The sequence below is a fragment of the Haplochromis burtoni genome, unplaced genomic scaffold (assembly GCF_018398535.1).
Source record: "Haplochromis burtoni strain Fernald_Lab_line unplaced genomic scaffold, NCSU_Asbu1 Contig_31, whole genome shotgun sequence".
Lineage (NCBI taxonomy): Eukaryota > Metazoa > Chordata > Actinopteri > Cichliformes > Cichlidae > Haplochromis > Haplochromis burtoni.
In genome coordinates, this window is record NW_024582392.1 from 701,147 (window position 1) to 728,391 (window position 27,245).

General features: G+C 39.9%; 1 protein-coding gene across 2 annotated transcripts; it reads right to left on the reverse strand.

Annotated features, from left to right (window-relative positions):
* jph2 (junctophilin 2) lies at nucleotides 1-27,238 on the reverse strand. 2 transcript variants are annotated; one of them, XM_005918767.3, is made up of 6 exons: nucleotides 25,855-27,238; nucleotides 21,531-22,347; nucleotides 7,706-7,824; nucleotides 4,530-5,488; nucleotides 1,730-1,830; nucleotides 1-1,655 (listed from the first exon to the last, which is right to left on the reverse strand). In XM_005918767.3, the coding sequence occupies exons 1-5, from the start codon at nucleotides 26,231-26,233 to the stop codon at nucleotides 1,750-1,752; spliced, it is 2,355 nt and encodes a 784-aa protein (XP_005918829.1). In that variant the 5' UTR covers nucleotides 26,234-27,238; the 3' UTR covers nucleotides 1-1,655; nucleotides 1,730-1,749. The 2 variants fall into 2 exon arrangements, with proteins under 2 accessions (XP_005918829.1, XP_005918828.1); XM_005918766.3 differs by having other exon boundaries at nucleotides 1-1,645; nucleotides 25,855-26,962.
* Nucleotides 27,239-27,245: the final 7 nt, after the last annotated feature.

Sequence of the window (27,245 nt, forward strand, 5' to 3'; positions counted from 1 at the left end):
TTCACAAGTGTAAAAGTTTTTATTTGACTTCAGCTGTATTTCTGCTCTAAAACAGAAAAAATAAAGTGGCTTCCACATTTGCATTGACACTGGTATGAATCATTGAATGCATTGGTAGATTACAGGTAAACCACAATGGGGAATTTCTTAAACTGGTTTTTACTACTTTCAAAACAGTTTTATATGCTTGTAGACTTTTTCCACTAGTGGTCTGTGTGTACATTTGCAAACTCAAAGGCAAAAAAAAAAAAAAAAAACAACAACAAAAAAACTGCAGCTAAAACTCTGTTCCTTTTAAATCCTAACTGGGTTAAGAAAATAAAAGCTTTCTTCTCAATATAAGACATGGAGTTAAGAATCTTTCTATTTTCCTCCATCTCACAAACATGAGGTAATCTGACTCATTTGGGAAACAAATTTTAGGATTACAACTTCTGATTGTACTAATGAGCCCTCCCCCCAAAATCCTACAACAGAATATTTTGAATGCTGTAAAGATGTGCACTTCAAAAAAGGTACAAAAACACAGATGCATACAAAGTGTTCTCATGTGTACAAAAGCTGATCTTACAACAGGCCCTGAAAATAAAGCAGTGGACAGTTTTCTACACTGACACATAAAATAATGAACCCAACCCACTCCCTGCTGCAAGATAATTATGTAGATCCAGCAACCTTACAACAACATACAGTGACAGTTTCAAATTAGATAAACTCCAGCCATCATTTTCCTCTTGCAAAACTTGCACAACTCTGTATTAAAGCTGCCTGGGTGCTTAACAGCATTGCACGACACCACAGGAACCTACGCAGCAGCAGCGGCACTCATAAGCTTCTTATTTTCCCTTCTCTATTTGGTTTATCAGCTTCCCCAAAGCAAAGCAGCAGAATGACAGGAAATGCACATAAATCCCAGTGAAAACTGAAAACTTCACAGTGTAGTACACCACAGTCTCAAAGATTTTGCAGAAACTCACAACGCTTTGAAAATGTTGCCAGTAAATAAACCCCTTTTTTTTTACAGTACCACTCGGAGAGCTTCTTGATGAGACTCAACACACGCGAGATCCCTACTCCTGACAGTAACAGTTATCACGCCCAAACCCTTCACACATCTGCTGTAGTTTTTGTGTCTAAACAATCAAGTTCAAGGCCTTATAGAGAGAATATTCAGTCTGGCGATTAAAAACGTATCTAGCTGGGTTTGTCTTATGTGCCTGATTCACTCTTGTGAGATCCAGATAGTCTGAATGCCAATTAAGTGTTTATTTAAAAGCCATATTGCAAAAATGTTGACACGCTCATGACACACTGTGAAAAAGTTGAATTCTTGAGTGCCACCCTTCTTTCCTCAGCATCATCACCGGGACATAACCTACCATTCACCCACCAAATTTTTTTTTTCCTCTAAACAAATCTTTTTTAGATGCACTGAACAGTGCCAGCCCTTCAATGTCCTTCAGTTTCTCTAACCTCTTGAAAGAGAGGAGCTTCGCAGAGCCTCACAAAGTCATATCAACAAAAACCATCCTAGGAGCTGCAGCGGTCTGCGTGAGGCTTCTGTTCCTCCTCAGTGTTGTCTTTGATCTCTGGTCTTTACTGAGGAGGAGGAGGAAGCCCATCTCTCTCTGACACTGCCGTTAACCTGTAGCAAACTGATATTAGTGGATTCATGTTTATTTTTACTGTATCGCCTCTTCTGAGTACATTTTAATGGTGTGTTTATTACCTGAGGAGGTGGAAAATGTCTCATGACAAAATGTGAACGAAGAGAATGGCCAGGCCGATGTTGAGCAGGATTACCATGCAGATCATGATGGTGTTTGGGCCCTTAAAAAAAGGAAAAGAACTCAATGCAGAATAAGGACAGCGGATCCAGTCAAAACTGGAGATGAGTGAAAAATTAAAGGAAAAACCTAAACCTTAGCTCCAACAGTAAAGGGACCCAGTGGTCTTGTTATGTAGAAGGGTACATTACGGTGTCCTGATGGGAGGAACGGTTTCCAGGAGTAAAATGCCTCCATGGATGTGCAAGTTAACTTAAAATTAATCCAAATTACTTTTCTTTTTGCCATAATTCAAAAGCTAAGGAAATATGAGACAAAAATAAAACAACAAATTCAGAAAATTCATAAATTCATATCAATTAAAACCTTAGAACTAAGCCTAAGTTAATCACACAATTAAATACAAGGTCCAAAAGAGTGGTTTCTAATCACACAATTAAATACAAGGTCCAAAAGAGTGGTTTCGTGGATCAGCTTACCACATGAAAGGGGGACAATGAGTCATCAGAGAAATTAGTTTCTAAGTAGAGCTAAAAAAATAAAATACTCAAAGAAATATTGATAACTGAACCCTTGATAATGCTGATAATAATGATAATAAACACCAACATGTAACATAAATGCTACTTAAAATGCAAAATTCTTAGAAATGTTTGAGAAAATGTATCCTGATGTCTATGTTGGGGGGGGGAGTAGAGCCCCTGCCTCTTCTTCTACTGTTTGCACTTGGAAAAATCCAAAGCGACATATATAACATCAAATATAATGTCAGTTATTCATTATGATGATGCTACATGAACTTAAACTGTATAACACTGAGTGTACTGACTACAAATCAAAGCTTAGATATGCAAATTTACATTTGATTTCCTTAAAAAAAAAAAAAAACTTGTCAGAAGATTAAAAAAAAACACTATAAAAACAGAATTTTATGGGAATTATTTCATGGTTCAGGCTTTACAGGATTAAGACTACATATTTATCCTGGAATAATATTGTGTGAGCTCAACCCGATGCCGTGGTGAAAATTGCATACTCTACCAAATCAGAGCTCCACTTTCAGTAATGCAGTCACCCCTTTTTGTACAATGGGACTCCATGAACATATGTGATGACATTTAAACCTGAGATAATTAGCTTCTGACACAAAATTGATAATGATACTTGGGATACTCATGAAGATTTTGACAGACTTTAGTTCCTTTCCCACAAAAAAGGAAAATGCTAACTAAATTCAGGGTCAAATGACAAACAGTGTTTGAGATCGCCCAGATAAAGGTCGTGGGTCAGCTTGTCTACTGGCTCTCCCCTACAGACATTAAATCTGAACCTAATGAAGCCCTGTGGGAGATTTTGAATTTACGTCATACATAGCACTCCCCACCACCATCAACACACCAAATGAGGCAAAATCCTCTGGATGAATGGTGTTTATAGTGTTCCAGCAGGCTGGAGAATCACAAAGACTCAGAGTGCTCTGAAACCTTTCTAGTTGCATGTGATGGCCATAAACCTTATTAAGACACTTTGTTTGTTTTTCTTTAACCTTCCTAATCTGCGGCTGTTCACGTTGGGTTTTATCTTTTCAATGCAAAGAATTAATAAAGGATTATCAAAATTATTATTTATAGGAGATGGTTGTACCCAAAACATATCTTGTGAGCAAGTTCAAAATAAGACTGCAGGAGGAGCAAGACTGAAAAAGGGGTTTAACATATAGAAAATTGTCCTACCAGCACCTTTAAAGATCAGAAATTAACACCCCTTATCCCTTTTGTGAGATTTACGGGTGCAGATGGGAGCAATCTGCTAGCTTTGGTTAGCTCTAGGCTAGCCATTTCTTCCTGTTTCCTGTCTTTATGCTAAGCTATAATCAGCCTCCCACATTCCAGCTTCATATTGGCAGGTACATTGTGTACACTGTCTTCTACCTCCCGAATACAAACCAATTTAAGCATATTTCAATAAAAGTTGCTTCAATCCTAGCTTATAACAAATATTTACAATGTAAAAGTGAGCATTTCTTTGTCATGCATGCTATTTCTAAGTGTATTTTTTAAATTTATTTATTCCCATCTAGGGAAACTAAAAGAAAATTGTTTGGACATAACAGATAATTATCGTCCACTGAGATTAGTAAATGTCATCTTATTTGGTGGAGGTTAGTACTGGCTGATACAGATGTTTGGCTGATATATTTATAGCCATAATTATAACTTAATGCTGATGCTTAGGGTACATGCTTAGCTAAAACTTTAAAACCAATGTAACATTAATACCTGAAATTGGCAGGCAATATAAAGCAAATGCACATTTAAAATAGAGAAAAAGGAGACATAGCATTCATTTACAACTATTTCCCCCTCCAATAAACCAGAACAGTAGTCTGGCTTTGCCCTTATACGGTAAATAACGGGACTGGATATGGTGGACACTTTTATTTGACTATGATGGTGTCAAGCTGTGCTCTTTAGTTAGAAACTAGGACTTATGGTCATTAATGTCAGCAGTAATGCTAGTGTATATTTTTAAGGCTGTACTGAGCTAAATGCTTATACGAACATTGGTAAGAATTAATCTCTGGGGACACTGAATGTGTGTGGAAAATTTAACAGTAATCCATCTGATAGCTGTTGACCAAAGTCTTGGACTGACAGACTGACACCACCATACATGTTGTGACAATATTGATGTAGCAAAAAATAATGAAGAGTGAGTCACTGTGTATATTTACTGTCTTACCTCCATGTCCAAAGACTCTGGGGTCACCTCGTTACTGAGGCTCGACAGGATGGGCTTGGGTCTGACTTCGGCTTTGGGTTCCACCTTCGCTGCCGGTCTGGCAACTACAGATTTTGCTTCCACTGGCTTTGGTGCCATTTTAGGTTCAAGACTCGGAGCAGGTTTTGGAGCTGGAGCTGGGCTGGGTTGCCGTTTTGGTAGCGGTTTTGTTTCCGCTTTACTGGGAGGCCTGCTCGGTTCCCTGGACTCCACTTTGTTCTCAAATACAGGTGTCACTCTTTCTTTTGTTGGTGGTGCTCTTTCGCTTTTTACCTCGGAGGCTTTAGACTCAGGAGTTACAGATTTGTAAGACGCTTTGGAAGGCGTTTTGGAGGGAGCTTTGGAGATGGGACGTGGTGCTTCTTCTTCTTCTTCTTCTTCTTCTTCTTCTTCTTCATCTGGTGAGATGAGGCTATTCCTTACAGGGGCAGCAGGGGCTGTAGTGGCATCTGATGCTTTTGCCTCAGAGTCAAACTTCTGCAGTGGCTTGATCTCCATGTCAGAACCCTGCTCGTTCTTGTTGCTCTGGCGGCTCGGGGTACGAGATGGGCCACGACTGCTGGTGGCCCCTCCTCCTCCTTCAGATACAGTTGAAGCAGGAGCAGGGGGAGTAGTGGGACGACTGCCTTGCTTGCCGTTGAGTTTACTACTTCCACCACTTTTACTGGTTTTGTCTTCATTCCAGCTACCTGGACTGAGGAGTTTGGGCTCTTCCTTGCTCATGATGCCTGGGCTTGGAGAAGGCGTGCGACCTGGGGATGAGCTAGGCATGAGGCTGTCCAGTTCATTCATAACCGGGCTATCAGGTGGTGTAGGCAGTGGCTCCTCCTCAGCTAGCAGGGGTTCATGCATGATGGTCTCTGTGGTCTCACTGCCTTCCACGGCCAACTGTAACGCTCTCTTCTTCAGATACTCAGGACCTGAAAGCCAGTTCAAATACTTTTTAATCACTGGTTTCTACCATCAGTCATTATAAGTCAGAGGAATTATTATTTTTTCCATAATTTCAAATGTATAATAGATACAGAAAGTGATCTTTCAAACTCCTCCTACACAATCACAAACTGACTAATGAAACTTGGCACACAGGTACGTCTTAGACCTGTGTAGGTTCTTATCTAAAAAACATATGACGCCATCATGTTGCCTTCAACCATCTACCAACATTTATGCACCTACAATGCCTCATTAAAATAATATTATTTGAATGACAATAACATGTAATTTATAGCCACAAACTTGAATTATGAATTATATATGATGTCATGTTGCCAAGGAACCACCTAACAATGGACCGAAATTAGAGATACTGTAGCATGGGTATGTACTAATCACGATAATTAGAATTAATGTTCCATAAAAAGGCCATGGCATTTTTAACACTAAATGATAATGCCTCGATCCATTAGGGATTTACAAACATCATAAATGATTTATCATGTGAGTGTCATGACTTAAAGTTCAAAATAATCCTCTTTTGTTTTTAGTGGTTTCAGTCATTCACCATGTGAAAGTAGCTGTTTTAGTGCCTCTCACTTTACCCAGCTTTATTCTGATTGGCTGCCATTCACAAACCGAATAATTGAGCAGCAGATGGGTGTGGCTACTGTGCTCACAGAGAGGTCACACTTCATGGTGCATAGCGCAGTATTGGGTTAAGTACAAAAGGAGTCTATAACCGAGTGCTCACATCAGTGAGGCCTGAACCTTTAGCTTACAGTGAGAATAATAATAATAATAATAATAATAATAATAATAATAATAATAATAATAATAATAATAATTATTATTATTATTATTATTTATTGAGTTATTTTTGCAGGTAAATATATTTTTTAGAAATATTCATTTATATTAATATCTTTCTGCTGTTTCATAATTATCATGGAGCACAGCTCACTGTTAGATAAATTCCTGTTGGCTCGAAAATAGCTAAAGGAGCTCAATTTAAAAACGGACATTTTTCCATTAAAAAAAGATTCCCTTGATAAAAATGTTAGCTCAAGTATTGCAGGGCTGAGAGGTCACAGATTGTCTTTATAAGTATCATCCCCTTAAACCTCCTGAGAGCACAGGAAGCAGCTACAGAGGATATTAGAGATGCATTCAGCTGCTGCATCCCCTTCCTAATAAGCTTTCGCTGGAGTACACAGTTTTCCATTAAACACAAATAAATTCTCTGTTTGCTCACATTTCAGAAAAAAATCCAAAGGAGAAAATTTGTCCCAAAATGAAATATGCTAAAAACAATTAATATTTTTGATATTGTCAGACAATACCTACAATGCACTGATACGCTTTCTCTTCATATTTGGTTTGAATTGAACAGCTGAACACTGTAGTTTTGAGCAAATGTTACTAAAACAGAAGAAATTACCATTTGTTGGGAAACATTTTTTGTTGTGGATGAATACACATGCTGATGATGATTACCAGCTGTAGGACACGTACAGCTGTACATATGATACTTTTCTTATGCTAAAAATAAGTATAGAATATCAAAAGTCCGATCCTTAAATTTGTGAAGTGTTTTGAAGCAGATGTTTCTCAGCCAGCGCCAGTCTCAACCAGACTTTTAGTGAAAGACTAGTCATTTAGAAAGTGAGAGACAATTCATTTAGAAAGCTGGACGACTTTCTGTTTGCATCTGACTTCTTTAAGCTCTCTGCTGAGTGAGAGCGCAGGAGTGAAATGCAGGAGGCTCCCAAATAGCCCCTTTGCTTTTGTGTCAATGTGTGTGTCGACAGACTCGCAATGAAACTGATACGATCCCTACGACCCAATAAGATGGTCCTTTTTTTAGACAGTCAAACGCGACTATCCCTGTGATGGGCCTCAGCAGAAGGATATACTATCACAGGCTGTGAGGACAGAGACAAAGTAGAGAAGTAGCTCTGCTGTTGGGATTTTACATTTGCTGTTTCCTTCATACAGTATCATACATAAGTAGGTAAAAAAAATTCTGAATGAGCTTTTTTAGTGTGCATTCCCGTGATATCTAGTGAAACTCAGAGCTTGCATACAGCTGCAAAGTCCGTGAGTGACATTATGATGCCTTAAAAGGTGGCCCTTTTTGATGCTTTTTAAATTAATTTTGCTGATTTTTTCTCAAATGTGGTGTGGCGATGTCGACTAACCTGGCTGGTAGAAGGAAGGGGAGAGCTCTTTGGCCACCAGTCTGGCAATGCTGGACTCTCTGTTGGAGGCCTGGGCAGCCTGCTCAGCTGCATCTGCCTTGGCCTTGGCATGGGCTGTCCTGCAGTGGAAAGATGCAACACAAGTCACTCAGCCTTCTTCTTTTATCTTCTCATTTCATTAATGGTCTGAATCCTAATTCCCCCCCATATGCCGGCAATGAACATGCTGTTTTCAGAAAGCATCTGTTGTTCACTTCAGTGTGTTTTATAAATGACACAATCAGTACCACACTTGGCTTAGCTGTCGGGAGGAAGAGTGGGATATGAGTGTGTTTTCACCATCAAGAAAGCAAAGTCAGAGTGTCTCCCAAATAGAATAATGCTATTAATTTAAATGTGAAACTACAAAACCTGGTTTTGTCCCCACAGGAGGCAACAAAGTCCACCTGTTAGCAGCTGTGAATTGGTGAATCAGAATATATAATTTAGAATGTATAAAACCATTCCTTTAATAGCAGGGCAGTTTCACAAATGTCGGTTTATACTGGTCTATAACTTTAAACCAGGCTTAATTTTACTAATAAAAAATAATTAAAGCCAAAGAAGGGGGAAAAAAAAAGAAAAAAAAAAAAGATTCCCTCAGGTAAGCCTAGCACTGATATTACCATTTCATCAGCGACACCTCCATTGACAAATAACAGGGAAAGACAAAAACCAAAATAAACAAACCGGTTATATTTGAGGAAAAATACCAAAATCAATTTATTTTGAAGGCTAAGCTATAACTTGCTGATCTCGTCTCATCATTAAATCATCAATCAGTTCATTTTGGAGTCACTGTTAGACAGAAACCACCTTTAGAAAGCCAAAAATTATATTTTAATTGTCCATCGTTTACGCTCCAAAACAAAAAGGGAAATCCCTTCTATTTATCCTCTGTGTCACCTTTTTAAGTAGCTTTAAGCTTTTCTTGTGTGAGGAAACACAGCTGAGGGGTTGGATACGCTCACTCAATTGAGCATTTGCTTGTCACTTTCTTGTTTAACCTCTTTACAGCCAGTGATCAGCACATGCATCAACCAGGATGCAGCCCGTTTCAGTTCTACATACTTTTTCTGCTTTCTATTCATTTACGTCATACTATAATGGTTTGATGGTTCATGAGACATTGACCTCGACCTTCCTACACAAACACTCTCAGAGATAAGGGCCTTAAACAGAGTGACCAAAAATATCGCAGTACAAGGCTTGTTTATAGTATTCAATCATGGTCAAATGGATGCTGGGGTGGGCAGTCGCTGGTCATATGGCTCATTAGTATTATTAGCTTTGGAGGAAAGGGGTTGTCCTGTTCTACCGTTTGCCTGGGACAGAAATAAATTACACTTTTGCCACCATGAGTGAGACAATGAGTTATTGCTGGCAAGCTACTGAGGCCTCCATCATCACACAAATGTCTGTGTGGGTGACAGGCAGAAAGCACTGCGGCCTGACAGGCGTACATTTGTATATTTATAGTTGTTTTGCTGCACACTGGAAAAATTTACTTATCATGCAACACTTTGCAATGCAGAGTTCATGAACTTTCACTCTGGATTTCCCCTTAAAAAAAAAAAAAAAAAAAATCACTGAAGAACAGGTAGCAACCAAGAAAACAAGGCTAATTCCAGCTGCTAAACCTGAAATGCAGTCTAGTTATACCACGAAAATAGGGCAGCACAATTTATTATTATTTTAATACTATTATGCTTCTCTACTCGGGTAAAGACTGTAGCCATACTGAAGTTTTGTAGAATAAAAGCTGTTTAACTGGTTCAGTGGTTACCATCTCAGTTTAGCTTGTTAGCATGCTAATGGTAGCTCTTTAGCAGTGTCAGCAGTGCGCGATTGCTCACGCGCACAGCTTAGAGGGAACATAGCGGTGTGTCAGGCATTTTGACTTTGCACATGTTTTATGATAACTACATTTAACCTAATTTCTACTGTACGATTCAGCTCAGTGTGACTTTACTCTCTGTGTGTTGGGTTTCTATTGTGGAAAGAAACTGGATTGTTTTTTTGTAGCCTTAAGTGCTAAACCAATTATTTGGAATATTTGGTCAGGGAAAATTATCAGTAGGAAGCCACTTGGGGAATGTTACATGGAAAATGAGCCCCAACACATTGCAACAGCAACCAAACAGTTCCAAAAATCATATCATCTCAGTGAAAAAGTACACATATAATTAATTTAATCTGATACACCTCCTGCCTCTGTAAACATACAGTCAAATTTCAGCTAAGCGGATCAGGGAACTTTTAATTAAACAATTAAAAACACCTGCTGATATACTTCCTCAAAACCATAAAGTAAAACATCTGGCAATCACAAAAGGATCAGTTAATAGTTAAGAAAAAAAATCTAATCATGTTTTCATCATTAGTGATGAAAGAGGATGATATTAGATGATGAATTGCTGCTATATCCAAAAACTCGAGAGGTAAATGAGTTAAAAGCTGCTGCTGTTTGTCCCCAGTAACTGCAGGTACTGAGTGTGATTACTCTGTAAATACTCAACATGTTGTAACTTTACACCAAGATGAAAATAGCTCCTCTTAGGTGGGGAAGATGCTTCCACCAGGAACAATTAGAGGCTCCTGAGGTCCCCTGATTGATATAAATGAGCTCCACCTGTCCACACAGACTCAGCACCTACTCAGGAAGCTGTTTTTCCTCAAAGTTATTCTAACAGCTGATCTTTAACAACATGTTTCCATAGCAATCTCAACAATATCTAAACTTAGCACAAAAAGTAAGGAAACTTTGTTTTGGTCGATTACTTCTTTGTTGTAATAATGCTTCTTGGCAATAAATCTTGTACCACTGGAAAGCCTGTTTATTTCCCCTTAGATGATGCCACATTTGCGAGGAAAATGCTTTTGTGTGTTGAAAAGCAGAGTAAAGTATGTGGGTTGTGCCCATGAAAATCTTGGAAAAAAATCCCCTCTGCCAATGCCAAACAGCTTATTCTGCTATCAGCTCTTGTTTGGTATCATTTATTTGACCAGATGATCAAAGTCTATGCGATCGTTGTAATGTTGGAGGATAGAATTTGGTCCAAGACTGTGGAGCGATTACCCCTGGCTGCAGAGACTCATCTTGATATCTCTCTGCATTGAGATGCCTCTAATGATGACAAGCCAGATTGTCAGCACCAGGGTACCAGAGGCTCAAAACAAGAGTCAATAGCAGAATAAGCTGTTTGGCTTATTCTGAGAAGATTTATAAAGTTTTTTTTAAAGGCACAACACACATACTTAACTCTGCTGCTCAACCCATGAATGGATTTCCACTGGTATCAATTTTATTGCCAAGAAGCAATTTTGCAGCAAAGAAATAACTGACCAACCAAAAATGTCCTTACTACTTAGTTGTTGTGCTAAGTTTATTTAAAGTGCTAATGAACACAATATGCATACATGTTTATTATAAAAATATACTCTGAAAAGCCTCAACCATCTTCTCCCTTACCTAACAATATACTATTACAATTTAGTTCCTGACAGCCTGCAGACAGAGTGGTGTGTGAGGTAGCAGAAAAGATGGCAGCCTTTCAGTGTGGACGGGTAAACTGCCAGTTGGAAGAGAAAGATGTCGACAGATGGCTTCTTCCTGGAAACTGACTCTACCTTCCACCTCACAGTGGCTCAGTGTCTTCAGGAGTAGGAAGTAGGAATAGAGTTTCAACTGTTGGTTAACTGCGGAGGCTGCAGTTAGGGGCTTCATTCGGATAACACTGAATGTTTGGTCTGAATGTGGACCACATCTGCAGTTTTCCATTGGCCATAGTTGACTTTGACTGATGGATTAACTCAGGGGGAGTCCGGCTGCTTGATTTCACCTCTGATACACCTAAATGGTCCAGATGTCTGATGTCTTGGACATCTGGCTCAAACAATAATGACTGTAACCCACATCAGGTCCAGCTCATATTATTACTATGATAGCTTGATGTGAGCTTGGGTAGATTAGTGGCTAACAGCTATTTTCTTTAGTATGCCTGGAAGCACCGGGGTAATTCTAAGCTGAAGCAATCAGCAGATTTGACACACCGGGCTCAGTTCAGCTTCCTGCCCCTCTCTTGTTCTCCTTCCTGTTGGGAACTCCACAGTTTTCCCATTTAGTTTAGCTTATTGCCAACAAAACATGGCATCGCACAATAGTCACAGAACCACGTTTACACCACTGATATTACATCTGTACTACTTTTAACATAATAAATGGTTGAATTCAGCATGAAATACTGTGTTCTTTCCATTTCAGTTGTAGCATAGGAGATGGACATTACAGCCAGGAAGATCATTATGAAAGAAAAGGATAATCTGAAAATGACTGCATGTATCCTTTATATACAGTCTATGCTTAAATACAGTGGTTAAGTATGAAAACTCACTGTGCACTTTATTAGAAAACACCTATGAGACCTGCATTTTTTATAAAGTGCTATGCATGTAGCAGAGCTACTGGTAAGTACTAAAATGGCTAAAGGCAGCAGACGGATATAAACTGACCCCTGTAGCAGCCTCACATCCATTCACAGCTCACTGAGCGTGTCCATCACTGAGTATTAGTGACCACACAACTCTCAGTACCATAAATATGGTGAAATCTTTAGCACAAGCACAAGGTGAAAAGTAGGAACTTAGGCCTGCATGGTTAAATCAAATTCAATCCTGTAAATTACGAGTCATATAATCAAAATGAATAGATTTGTGCAAATCACTGACTAAAATAATAATAACAAAAATAAAATAAAATAAACCAGAACCTGGCATGAAGGATTAAAGCAGCCAAGCACTGAGCAGTGTTTTCCTGCTGGAACACTATATTTGTTTGGGGCTTTTGGTGTAATTATATATCTTCCAGTCTGGTTACAGTTGCTAAAAAATGTATATCATAGCTCCTCATAATGTCAGTCAATGGATGTTCTGATTGATAAATCCCACCTGTGACCTCAGCAAACACTTAAATGAATAGTTTAAGGCTAACCAATGTGTTATGCCATGACATTAGTCAGTGAGAATACTTTAGCCTTCTTTCTGGCTCAAATTGAGCCCAAATTTTCAAAATTAACCTTGTTTTCACCAAGCACAAAAACGATCAAGTCAGCCCATAACGCTAAGATTAGTGAGGTCACAGATCAAAAGTTTTCTTGGGCTGTTATTCTATAGGTTTATATACAAGTCTTTTTGAAACCAGAGGAGCTGCACTCTACTGTTTATTAGAAAACAAACCCCCACAAGTGTAAGAGAATTCTGCACTGAGTTCACTTCTCAGACACAGACAGCTTTTATATACAGTCAGCGAAGGAAGCATTCAGAGGCTTCAGCTGCAGAAACAAAAGTACAGTAAAGGTCACTTTACACAAATGCACTGCAAAAATAACTGTGTACTTTGAATAAAAAAAAAGAAGAAGAAGCATGTGCTAGTGTTAGTACATTAATATACTTTATTTTCTCTGCGTCATAACTCCCCACAGCTATGAGATCACAGATTAATGTACAACTTAAATTTGGCCTAATATATAAGTATAGATACAGTTCTTTAAATAAGTCCTGGTACTCTGCTGTTTTGTAATGTCTGTTTTTTGTCCCGCCACCATCGTCTTGGAGTCTACTGATGGCGAGAGATATTCTGTCATTTTGGCATGTGCCACTGGATCTTTGTGGAGGGTCCTTTCCAACTCTGCAGCAACTATGTGTGCATACACGAATGAGTATGCAAGAGTGATTAGCTGTTAATAAAAAAGATGACAACATTTTTAAATATAATTGAATCTGTTGGCCAAAATATTCGCACATTAAGTGCTAATGGAAACCTCGTTACTGCAACATTACTCAGAGGTCACGTCGCAAGAAATAGTAGAGAGCTCATCTATTTTTCTAATTACTGACCAGTTTCTTTTTCTATCAAATTAAATAAGTCACTTGTTAAAAAAAAAAAAAAAGTCCTCAAAGAGTCCTGAGCTGTAGTCTGAACTTTGTTTACAACTTTTATGACCAGTTGATCGCTCACCAGCACAAAATGCTAGTATCAGCAGTACAGTATGTAATCCAAGCCCCACAACTAAAGCTAGGTGTGGTACATATATACACTAACCCTTTATACCCAAGCACTTGCTTATGAGGTGTGCCATATTTATATCCATGGAGGCATTTGACACCACTGCTGACGCAAGATGGATCGAGATCTGTGATCTCGAACTGTTGGAGGCTCTTAGCGGAGCTAAGGCTTGCAGGAGGTGACAGAAAGAGAGAAAAACAGCAAGCAGATTACTATTTTTGAGCACAGCTGAGTGGTGTATGGGTAAGTATTTGATTTCTGTCTGCAGGAAAAAAAAAAGAAGAATCGCTGTCTGGGTGTTTGTGACCAGATAGGAAAGACGGGGTCTGACAGCAGCAAGGGGGGAGGGGGACAATCAGCTGTTGCATTCCCCCGCGATTGTGATACAGCAAGAGTATGCCTGTCCATATTTAGTCAGGGCTCCTCCGTGACTACAAGGCCCCTATGTGTGCGTCATTTACACCCTGTCCTGCCACACAGGTCCTCCTCCAGACGCCCAGCAGCCAGTCCACAAAGCAGAACAATGTCCACAGACTGTCTGAGTGTCAGCAAACACTTTGACTAACTGGGCTTGAAGAGGCCTGGTCTGGGATCGCATGCAGTGTCCTGGTTGTATGTGTATTTTTAAATCCAAGACATCACTGCCAAAGGATCATAGTGTGAGGAAACCACTGCCAGGAACAGATGTGTCATGTCTCCTCTGCTTATATAATATTGGATTTCAGTTTAATATCCAGGACTACAGGAAGGCTGTTTTGTTAGGACCAATGCAACAATATAAAAATACTCCAGTGCAAGAAAAACAGATTTTAGAGGGTGCAAAGGACATTAAATTGTCAAAAAGAGAATAAGAAAGATGTAATATTATTCCAGTAGCTGTCTACGTAGGATAAAAAGATAAATTCGAGGTGCTGTGACATAGTTAAACTCCTAAAAATAAAGAGCATTCCATGCACTTTTGCAAGGAACTCCTCAGTCACTTACACCTGCTCCCTATCAGCCACGGCTCCAGCAGATAATGTGCACTGATACCAATCAGAATTTTAGACTACTGCAAAAACAATGAATCCACTTTTTCAGTTCAATTCAAATTCAATTCAGTTTTATTCATGTAGCACCAAATCACAACAACAGATGCCTCAAGGCACTTTATATTGTAAGGTAAAGCCTCTAAAATAATACATAGAAATCCCCAACAATCATACGACCCCCTATGAGCGAGTGCTTTGGCGACAGTGGGAAGGAAAAACTCTGGCAGAACCAGGCTCAGGGAGGGGCGGCTATCTGCTGCAACGAGTTAGGGGTGAAGAGGAGGAGGGTAGGACAAAGACATGCTGTGGAAGAGAGATTAATAATAACTGATGATTAAATGCAGAGGAGGTGTATAAACACACACTGAGTTAGACAAAAAAGTGGAAGTCTGGAAGTCCCCAGCAGCCTAGCGTTATTGCAGCATAAATAAGGGATGATTCCGGGTCGCCTGATCCCACCCCAACTATATGCTTTAGCAAAAAGGTTTTAAGCCTAATCTTAAAAGTAGAGATGGTGTCCGTCTCCTGAATCCAAACTGGAAGCCGGTTCCACAGAAGAAGGGCATTTGTTAACAATACTTTACATCTCCTCTGCCATCTGATTTAAATGTTTGGACACTGAGTGTATAAAGCACTGATATGTCAGTGGCATGTACACCGTTTTCTGCTACATCTTGCAATGCATTTTGTCTCACTTTGCAGGTACCAGACTGGCTGTTGATAATGAAGTGATGATGAATCCTCACGCAGTGAGTATTCACCATAAAGACACTGATTAGATGCCTGTTTTGCATCACTGAAAAAGGATTGCCATTTATACTGTGCTTATTTGGTCTTACCAGACACTCAAAGTGGTTCAGACTGCACTCGTCAAGGAATTTGAAGTGCTATGATATGGTTAAAGGAAAATCTCATGCTTGAGCTAGTTGCTGGTAACAAGCTCATTCAACAGAAACTTTTAAATATAAATGATTTATCAGCCCAAGCACATTAGCAAAAAGACTCCACGGTCACTTAGACCTGCTCAGAGTCAGCACTGGCCTCTGCTTTTAATGTGTGCCAGTAAAGAGGATTACAGCCAGAGCTATCTACTGCCCAACCCGTACCCATTTCATTTATTTATCTATCTTTTGGATTGTGCTTCCTACGCATGCAGCAAAAGAATTCCATCTGAAACTTGAATTGACAGAAGGGAAACATATTTTTGTCGGTTGGAGTCTACTGCTTAGTTTGACCCAGTCTCACCTGGCCTGGACATGAAAAGGACTGACAGTTCTCAGTTCTGCGGATGGTGTTCGATGGAAAATAATGCTGCCCTTATTCTCTGTGGGTCCCACTAACTCTGCAGAAAACTCGCTATACAAGAACTTGCACCAAACAGGGCTATTCAAAGTACATTTTAAAAAGCGTAATTTCTCTTGAGACCTTTTAAGTGTTTGTTTTTACCACCTGGAATGGCCATGGCTTATGCTTGCTACAAAAAAGCTCTCCATCAGTGACATCTACGACCTAATTACAGTGCAATTCCACTTTATTAGATAATCTAATGTTTGGTGGAAATGGGAAGTAATCCTAAAGAAGACACTGTGCACAAGGGACTGCATGAAAGAGTGATTAGATGACAGCATCTTTAAATATAATTGAATCTGTTGGCTAAAATACACACACATTAAGTGCTAATGGAAACTTCATTATTGCAACATTGCTCGGAGGTCACATAACAAGAAATAGTACAGAGAGCTCATCTGTTTTTCTAATTACTGACCCGTTATTTTATTCCCCTCAAATTAAACAAGACAGCCCTCAAAGAGTCCCGAGCTCCAGTCCGAACTTTGTTTACAACCAGTTTACAAAACTGTTTTTATGGACGGTTAAAGAGCCAAAAATACTCAGAATCCTAAAGAGTTAATATGTAAATACTAGAAGTCAATTTTAAACGTAAACAGTAACTCAAACTGCCAAGTAAATGTAATGAAAACCAAAGTTTGCCTGTAAAATGCGGTGCAGCTGAAATTTCAGCACTGACCTTCCAGCACTTTTTTAGGCTCTTCCTGATGACAGTCGTGTTAAATGTGAAATCTGCTTTTCTCTGTTCAGACTTGCCTCAGGTGATCCTAAAGCACTGACACAATGAGTAACTCTCATATACTGCTTATCTTTGCAGTACAATATTTAGATTTCAATCTGCAGGGACGGGGGTCTGCAGTCCATCAGTGCAAGTCTCACTGCTGTAAACACTCAGCCTATTTCAGGTCTTGAAGACGGCAAAAACACCACCGCCTTGTATGGTCAGACAATCTGAAGGTAGACATGTTTGTGCACACATGAATCACATAATAAAAAAGGATTTCCTGCATTAATTTTAAATCAGATTGTGCTGCAATGTGTGAGAGAAAGGTTTAAATAAATCTGTGAGACAAATCGGGGTAGCGATTAATCACAATAATGACTTAAACATAATCACACTCATGCATTCTGTGCTCATCCAAAAGGTTTTTCACCTAGTTAAAGGAATAGTTTGACACTATGGGAAATGCTACTCTTAGGGCGATTGTGGCTCAAGAGTTGAGAGTTCGTCTTGTAATCGGAAGGTTGCCAGTTCGAGCGTTGTGTCCTTGGGCAAGACACTTCACCCCTTGCCTACTGGTGGTGGTCAGAGGGCCCGGTGGCGCCAGTGTCCGGCAGCCTCGCCTCTGTCAGTGCGCCCCAGGGTGGCTGTGGCTACAATGTAGCTGCCATCACCAGTGTGTGAATGTGTGTGTGAATGGGTGGATGACTGGATGTGTAAAGCACTTTAGGGTCCTTAGGGACTAGTAAAGCGCTATATAAATACAGGCCATTTACCATTTATACTCTCTACTGAATTTTGTGACTTTTGGAGTGTTTTTAATTAATTTATCTGACAGATAATATGGCTCGCTGTGGGGATGTTAGCAAAAACAGACCTTCCAAAAAAATTTGTGGCAGGCATCTTTGTCTGTGCATTGCAGCTGCACTGTTTACGGATGCAGCTTGGTAACCAAGCTCGGTACTGTTGGCTTAACTTAGTACTCCCACCTTCTCATCTAAATACAATCAGCAGCCAAAAAACTAAGGTTCAGGCTTCAAAAGGTAAAGTGCAGAAACCACTGAGTGCCAGTGTCCATCTTTTATATGCAGCCATACAATTAAGTACATTTTCCCTTCTAATAGGATTCAGCAAAGGCCATTTCTGGCATCACAGGGGGTTATAATAGGGTCAGACTATGTTTGTGTGGGGCAGGTTACAAATGCTCAGAGGAATTTAGCATGTGAAGCACATTTCCTGTGTGAATATATTCCTTGCTAAATAAATACATTGTACATAAAAGGAAGTTGTTTCTTACTCTCATGTGGCCTCTTTTTTTTTTAATTTCACTAAACTGTTCTTAACTGTTATTTCAGTTTCTTTTTTGATCTAGAAATCCTTTGGGTTTTAGCAGGGATGCATCTATCAACTGAAACATCTCGGAGCTGCAGGTTTCTTGTGAGACTAAAAAACAAAGAAAAACAAACTTTCTGATCTTTGACATAGCTGAATTTGCTTTTTACTTGTTCTACTTTTTCACCGAAGCCTTCCCAAATTGCCATAGTTTGTTACTTGTAGTTTTCCACCTTGGAAAAGACATTATCATGTTTTCCTACAGGACTCCCAGGATGACAGTCCCTGGTGGTTTCCCCACAGTCTCTCCATTAAAAATATTCAAATTTAGAAGACTAGATGCAAAATGTGGAACATGATCATTGTAGAACAGGCGAACAAAGGATAAAAATGCCGTGTAGTCTTGCATAAAATGATACTTCTGGCTACAAATACTCCAGAAGATCACCTGTTTTACTTCCAGGCTTTGGGTGTAATAAGCTCAGGAATTTGAACCACTGATCAAATGATTATTGGAAACCTCAAACTATTAAAATCAAAAATTCTGAATGACCCGACCTCTTACAATGACACACAAATATAAGATTAAAGCATGTACGTCCACACATGCTTTAGCGTTTTCACACCAGGAGGAGCATGGCTGTAAGGACCCTGGGATCCCAGCGGGGAGTCATTTCTGAGAAGTCGTGTTCAAGGCCAACAGTGGTGAGCTGGAAACTGATACTGTGGAGCTGCTTGCTACATTCCAACTATTGTAAGATACATCAACATTTTGACAACTGCAGGGAGTAAAAGTGTCAGATTGTGAATCATCTAAGATTTTCGCTAAAAGGCCAGCATCGCCATTACTCAAATACCCTGCACGACTCCATGATAAGTACTCTTCTGTTCACAACTCAAATATCATGTTAATTATTCAGCTTTAGAGATTTTGGATTTTGTTTCTCTTTCATGGGGATGATGAGACTTATGGGTTGCCCTGTAGGCTCTGTGTTAAACTATAAGCAAACTCATTTAGAAAAATCCAGAGATCTTCTGCTCCTCAGGTATTCAACTAAATCCTCTGTCGACTACGATCTGGGCTTGCAGCAGGAAGCACATATAGAGATTTCAGATATGTATTCTCCTCCTAACGTTGAAATCTATCAGAAAGCTATCAGATATTCAGCCACTCCTGTAACTGAGTGCAGTGGAGCTCTAAAGGTCACTCCAGTCTCACTGTTTGAATATGTTGTACACAGTGCCAATTCAGGCAGATAAACTGAGAAACACACACTGAGAGGGAGAAAAGTTATGCCTGTGAACTTTCCAGTTTCACCACAAAAAACTAAACAGGTAACCAGAAGAACCCACATGAATTTTTAACAATGGGTTGTCCAGTTTGTGCTATAATACATTGATTAAAGGTATTTCTGTTATAGGTTTATTTGGACTTGCAGCCAAAGCCATGGATGATTACAATGACAGATAAAGGCTCTAAATAAATGTTAGTAGTATGTGAACTTCATTTGCCTTCACACAAACTGACCTTTAGCAAATCCTAGCACGACTTTAAGCCTTTTAACCATTTAATTTACATATAAGTCACAGGGCTAAGCACCTGTTATAAAAGCAGTGCTGCTGAAAGGTTCTGAAGGCATTTCCTGGATCATAAAAGACTCTTTCAGCCATCTGAATAAATAAATATCTCATCAGCTCTACTGCAAAGGTTGCCAAACAATTCAAAACTATCCTTATTCACATTACGGAAAATCATAGTAGCTAAGACAATTACAGCACATAGTGTGTTTGTATTTATGTGGATTGCAGTTTGGGGGGTGCCTACATACTTGTCTTTACTCCCTTTTGTAGGATTTTTAAAATAATTGATTTTATTTTTGTTTTATTTATAGATATTTCTGTCTGAACCAGTGCAGTGAAAAGAAGATTGACATTTCCATCTGCTGTGATTTATATTTGGTGATGTCGGCTCTCTAGAGGTGGGAATCACCATACATCCCACGATACGATATTATCACAATACTTAACGCACGATATGATATTATTGCGATTAAAAAAAAATATATATTTTGCAATATTCAGATTCTGTACATAAAGGTAAACGTTATCAATATTCATTTTATCTAATATCAAAGTCTCGCACTCAGTCTTTCTCTCATTTCAGTCAGTTTTATTGTTGACAAACTGAACGGTTTGTATTACAGTCTAGTCCAACTTAACTGAATGCAACCATCTGGTACAATTATAGCTATTCTGAACTATGCAATTTATGAAAACTATGCAGGCCCTTCAGCAACTGAAGAATTTGAAAGTAAATTAAAACAAAATATAAATTTACATTAAATAAAAAAGTTTTAAACTTAATTAAAATAAAACATGTCTTAAATTAAAATAAGTAAACGTCATGTTTATTGCTGCCAAAAAAAAATTAAACACATTTGGACAGTGAAGGAATGTCAGGATTCTTGCACAGAAAAAGGATCAACATGCTCTGAAGTCAGAGCACAAAAACCTTTTTAGTAACAAAATATCGATTTCTGCTGTCCCTGTATCGATACATTATTAGCAAACAAAATATCACGATACTACACAGTATCGATTTTTTCCCCCACCCCTACGGCTCTCATCGCTCTTCCATGTGTATATCGGTAATGGACAAGCTAGTGAGAGCAGCAGAAGGACCCAAGGACAGAACAGAGTGGGCTTCAATCAAAAACAGATCAGATATTAAGTCAAAAACAACATTAAAAGAAGAGAAGGAGTGCAAGTGTAGTGCAAAGCAACATGCTTATGTGCAGCTACTGTAAGGAGACTGAAGCACCCACATGGGATTTTCCAATTGGAAGGCACCGATATCTGCTGATCTGCTGGGTTTGTGCCGAGTTTGACAAAAAATACACTTGTGCAAACACTTCAAAAGTAGCCAAATTCTACAAAAACAACAGAGCCAGCGACCCTCAGTGGTATTTAATACCACTGTTAAAGATCGCTGGAGATTTATCCAGCGATCCATTTTCTTGACAGCTTAGCCTCACTGCAGGGGGCTGAAGCTGATCTTAGCTGCAACTGGACAACAGGCTGGATATACCATAGAAAAATTACAAGTCCTTTGTAAGGGAGACATCCACTAACACTCACATTCACACTTAAGGCTAATTTAGAATCACCAGTTAACCTAAGAAGCATGTCGAAATCATAGTTTTGCTCTGAGGATAGAAAAAAATACCCATAATAGACCAAATATGATTAAAAAAAAAAGGCATGAGAAGAATGATCTCTCTGGTTTCTTACCTGGAAGCAGCAATCTCTGCCTTCTGCTTGCCGATGGCTGCAGCCCTCTGAGCACCCTCCACTGCCCGCTCCACCTTCTGCTTGATCTTGGTTCCCTTCAGCTGGATCACCCTCTTCTTCATGGCTTTCACCAGCATGTTGTTCATGTACTTGCCTTCTTCCTTCCCTCCCTCAGCGAACGTGGTGCATCCGTAGCCGTGTCTTTGGTTATTGAGCCACTCACCCTCATACTTCAGCCCGCTGGACCTCTCGCTTATTCCATATCCTGAGCGCTTGTCATTCTTCCACTCGCCCATGTAGACCTCTGTGGTGGTGGCGTCAATGTCAGCCTCCACTGGGGGGAAATCCTCAGCTCCAGCCAGACTTTCATCCCCAATGCTGACTGTGGAGTTGGTGTCGCTGGCGTTGGAGCTGAGAGCTGAATCCGGCCTCAGGAAGCTGATCTTGCTCTTCTGGCTGGACAGCGATGTGCTTGAGTCGGACTTCTTCAGCTTACCCAGTAGGGAGCTCCTGCGAAATAGGCCCTTCTTCTTGTTTTTAACAGCCCCAGGGTCCACCTGGAGTGTGAGGGCAAAGCCTCCTCGAGACGGTCCCAGCTGGGTAGGAGTGGCGACGGGTGTCTCCTCACCTGAGGCATTGGTGGTGGTGATGATTGGGACGTCTTGCTGCAGGACGGTGCCATTGCTGTGCTCACTGCGAAGGGAGGTCAAGGAGGTACGAAGAGGGGAGCGGACAACTGCTGCCATGCCATAGGGGACGCTCTGTCGAACACCATAGCCGTGCCGCATCCCACCAGTGAACTGACCCTGAAATGTACCTGGAAACCATTAAAAAAATAAGTTGTAAATATTTTGTTACTACACCGCAGATCCTGAGCACAAGGTATTTAACCCTAGAAACGTGTTTCCACCTTGATCAGGATGAAATCAACACCAAATCATCTACATTGGGAAAGACTGCACTGCACTTTTTATGGACATAGAAGACAGACCCCACTAACACTGGAAATCATAATGACATTTACAATCAGGTCACAGACTTCCTGATCTTTTGTTCAAGAATACTTTTTGATCTTAGAAAGAAGTTTTCATAGAACTTTAAGATTTTGAGATGCAGATTTTATTGACTTCCCCATCCTCGTACACTTTTATTTCTGATCAAGCAATTGCAAAACCACTGGAACTGCAAGAAGGTGATTTGAACAGCTGACTATCATTAAGAACTTTGTCATAGACTCTGGGCAGAAAGCACAGGATTCTTTTGCTTTTATTTTGAAATGATTGCTGTTAAACATTCCAGTCATACGTGATGGTGAGACAATCCAGTTAATCAAGACACAGTCGAGAAATTACCAAGAGGGAGAAGCCCTGTGACAGCCTGCCTGATGGACAGACAGGAAGTGCAGCAGCATGTGCCGCCTGTTCTTTGTTTTTGTTTATTCTCTCCTGTAGTTTGTGATTCATCCTGTTTACTGTTTGTTGTCTCTCCTTTTCTGTCTCCTCTGTCCACTCACTCACCAGTCAGTTACAGTAGCTCCCTAATTCTGAGTGTGTATGAGGTCTCTTCCTGTTAAAATGGAGCACTTCCTCCCAGGGCTTGCACACAGCGTGATCATGTTGATCTTTCATTATAAAGCACCTCGAGATAGCTTGTGTGCTATGTAAATAGCACCTGCGAAAAAAGTATGATTTTTATTTGTTGTGCCGTCTGTATTTTGTGCTAATTACACAAAGGAGGAATGCACTGTGTTAAACCTACATTGTATCTTATACCCTATCCTGATGCTCACTATCTGAGAAATGTTACCTAACATCACAGCTATACAGACTTCAACACCTTTGATAAGTCTGTCTGTTAAGAATATGCGGTATAAACACATTATATTGATTAGCAGAAGGATAATGGCTCAGAAATAATTTAAGAGGCTGCAACTATCTCTAATTTGCTCATTACATTAATGCAAAAGCATGTGATGCTTTCATAGCTCCTGCAATAAATGTATTGACTCAAAGTCAGCTCTTAAGTTTTTGCTCCTTTCTGTGTCTTAGCAGAAGTTACTGTTCAGCAGTGGAAACACACCAGCTCACAGGATGCAAATGGCATCACCCACTACAGCAGGGATTCAGTGCATTACCATAAATTAAATTGAAGATTGTGAAAATAGTAAATCTTAGCACCTTAGCTTCATTAGCATGTTAATAATGCCATTCTTAACATATTAGCCTGTTAGCCTATTTGAGTCCAGGCTCACAGAGCTGCTATCGCTCCTGGAGACTGTTGTTTAAACGTTCATTTCTGCCAAAATGTCATGGATATCTTTAGAGTGACACATCTCATTCAGTAATACCCTCGCTGACAAGTCATCTTAGTGTGTGTTCTCATGCTAAAATTGATGTGTGTGGATTACAGTGACAGCAAGGCCTCAGCCTGCAAGGCCAAGAGGGCACCAAATATGTGGGCTAATATTAAATCCTGACATCTGGTGCTCTCACACCCACCCGCCTCCAACCACATCTTCCAACGCACCGCACCTCAAAGCTGATGAGTCAGAGGTTAAGGAGGGAAACCACTGCTGTTGTACAAACACAATTAATTTTATTCGTCTAACTCATTTTATTAAGTAAGTGAGCTGACGGGCTAAGTAGAACCAAGAGAAGCGCCCAGAGAAAGTGTACAAAAAAATGCACACACAAAGTTCGATAATAATGTTTCCTTCCTGATACACTGTTAACACAGTGGCCGCATTCATAAATGATATACAAATGACATAATATACAACGTATAACAGTTGAGAGGACTAGTACTGCTGCACAACTGCTCACTTTACTACACGTTTTGTATGCTTAGTACTTTTACTTGTGTAAGACGTAGACTTGAGGGCATTTCTTTTTGTGTTTTTATTAATTTTGAGTACTTATTTTGCCACTGTGACGTGTAGTGTAACAAACTGGAAACATCCATGTAGGGGTTTTTAGCTCCAACAAACTCTGAGCACCTCTTGACTGACAGCAGCAGGGTGGTGTTTTCTTCTTGTTACAGAGGCATCATTAAAGACCACCGAGTTCATCAGGCCGGTCTGTTTTGCACTCACGGATTTGTCTCCAACAATCTTGGCAGGAGTTTGCTTGTGATGTTGCAAGATTTACAAGCAGAACAATAGTAATAAAGTACTGCACTTCAGGACTTCACATTTATTTTATAGCTATAGATAGCAGTTAAAACCATGAAGGTCATGATGTGTTCAATTCAGCTTTTAAAAGCACATGAAGAAGTTGAATCACCTAAACCTTTTCAGTTGTCAAGTGCATCAGTAATCTCAGCAATACTGACTGAAAATCCTCAAACTAGCAACGTTTCCTCATTGAGAGGAATGTTGTGAAGAGGTTCAGCCACACGATGACCTCTGACCCTACTGTGGTCTGCTGCTGCAGTTTTAATATATACAGTATATTTCTTAGCTGCCCTTAGCCATCTTGATTAATATTAAAATAATCTGAATACTCATAACTCTGCAGAGACCTACAGCAGCAGCATTATTTTTATTTAGTAGTAACTATGTACATTTAAATCGGTATTTTACTGAGTACAGTAACAAAAATACTCAAGTCCTTCATTTATCTATTATTAGTTTTACTTAAAGATTCAGAAACCCGATTATCCTGCTGAGACATGAATCTGCAGTTTGACCACAAGCATCTGTTCATCACAGTGCCATGTACTCAAGTGATGTACTCAAACATAGATAAGTGGATGTGCTTGAGCATGTGTACTTACTTGCTGTAGTACAGTAAATGGTAATTTATTTGATTATTTCTATATTTAAGGAGTAATACGTTTATCAGCACTAGCTTTAGAGGCACATTAGCATTTTCAATGACTATACCGGCAGTTTTAATGTGCACGTCTTTCTTTAAACAATAACAAAGTGCATATATGTGAATATTTCACTTTTTCACAGTTATAAGGTGCCCCCCCCCCCTTTTTTTTGCTGTATATTTGTTATCCTTCTCTATAGATTTTTGTAGAGGTAATAATTTCGCTTTCCATTGCACTGTTTATGTGGCAACTTTAGTGTTTTCTTACATTTATTTACGAATTAAAGTATCGAGTCTATCATACAAGTCTTGCAAAGAAGTAGCCTTTACAGACTAATGATAATTATTAGATACACATGGCATACAAAATATGTGATATTCAATTAAAACAACGAATACGTCACATATCAAACTTCTAACAGCACATTATCGAAAAATATAAAAACATCAAAGTTTTTTTTTTTCCCCCACTTGTTGGTCGTTGTGGGCATATTTAATGCGACTCTCACCTCCATCCGCATACGTCTCTGTGCCATATCCATCCTGGAGCCCGTTATTCCATGTCCCCTCATACTTTGCTCCGCTGCCAACACTGATCCGGACGCCATATCTCCCTTTGAATCCATGAGTCCATTCCCCTTTGTAAATCCAGTGTCCTTTGGTTTCTACTCCCAGACCGTGACGCTTCCCCTGCGACCAGTATCCCTCGTAGGTGTTCCCGCTGGGCCAGGTGTAGACTCCCACCACCTCGAAGCCGTAGTTCCAGGAGCCCGAGAACTCGCCCTGTCCTTTGGGTCCGGTGCAGATGCCATGGCCGTGGGCTTTGCCCCCCTCCCAGCCTCCGCAGTAAGCTCCACCGTCATCAAACTCAAAGCGACCTCCACTCATTCCTCACCGCAGAAAAACGCACAGAAAGTAAAGCTGATTTTTTTTTTTCTGTTACCTGTCTAAAGATAAGAGCTCCGTTAGTCTGACTTCACCTTCACCTGACATTAAAACTGGCAGGAGATACCCTCAGTGCTGAACTTGGTTTCTTCTTTGGAAGTTGGTTTGGGGGTTTCTGAGCGTGTCCATGAAGCTCCGGGGCGCACTTCACACTTTATTCTGTTTTTCCTCCCTTCTTTTCTCTGGATTACTCCACTGTCTTATTGGATTCGTCGATTAAGCTAATTAACTACCCACTCCACGGATTCCCTCCAGGATAAATTATACCTCGTTGCAAATTTGGATCCTATTACCGGTTACTGAATCGGAATTGTTTCTGTATTTCTGCCTTGAAAAGCCAGGGATCTTACATGGCTTTACCAGGTGGCCACAGAGAAAAGCCCCTTTCCCCCTGTCCCTGCCACCCAGCTATCTCCCGACAGTCGCTGCTGTTGGAAATATTTTAGCAGACCTAACAAGGCGACCAATCCACACACACACACCCTTCCAAAAATACAACCCAATCCTTACTCTGCTGCCTGCAAGGAGCCATGCCAGAGAGTCTTGCCACTTCGGGACAGGACTCAGCTCTCTATAGGTTTTACTGCTGCACACACGGTGCGCCCAGTTAATGCAGTTGGAGCGCAATTATTCTCTAATAGGCTGTTAAGCTTCAGCAGAGAGATATGTGAGCGCACATGCACCACTGTTGCATCCAATTCATCTTCCTGTATGACGGAAAAGCGCCTGTGGTTCTCGTGACATTAAGTCAAGTGCAATATTTCCAGTGCAAATTAGGCTTCAGCATGTGTCTCTGTGGTTTATTTCTCCATAAATGTAGCCATGCATATAGATCCCTTTTGGTACCATGTGTGCTGCTAGTATGTTATATATTCCTGTTTTACTAGGAAAAAAATGTTTCTCTGTCTAGTTTCTTCTGCTTTCTAGTTCCCCTGTCTCCGTCTTGTCTGTCATT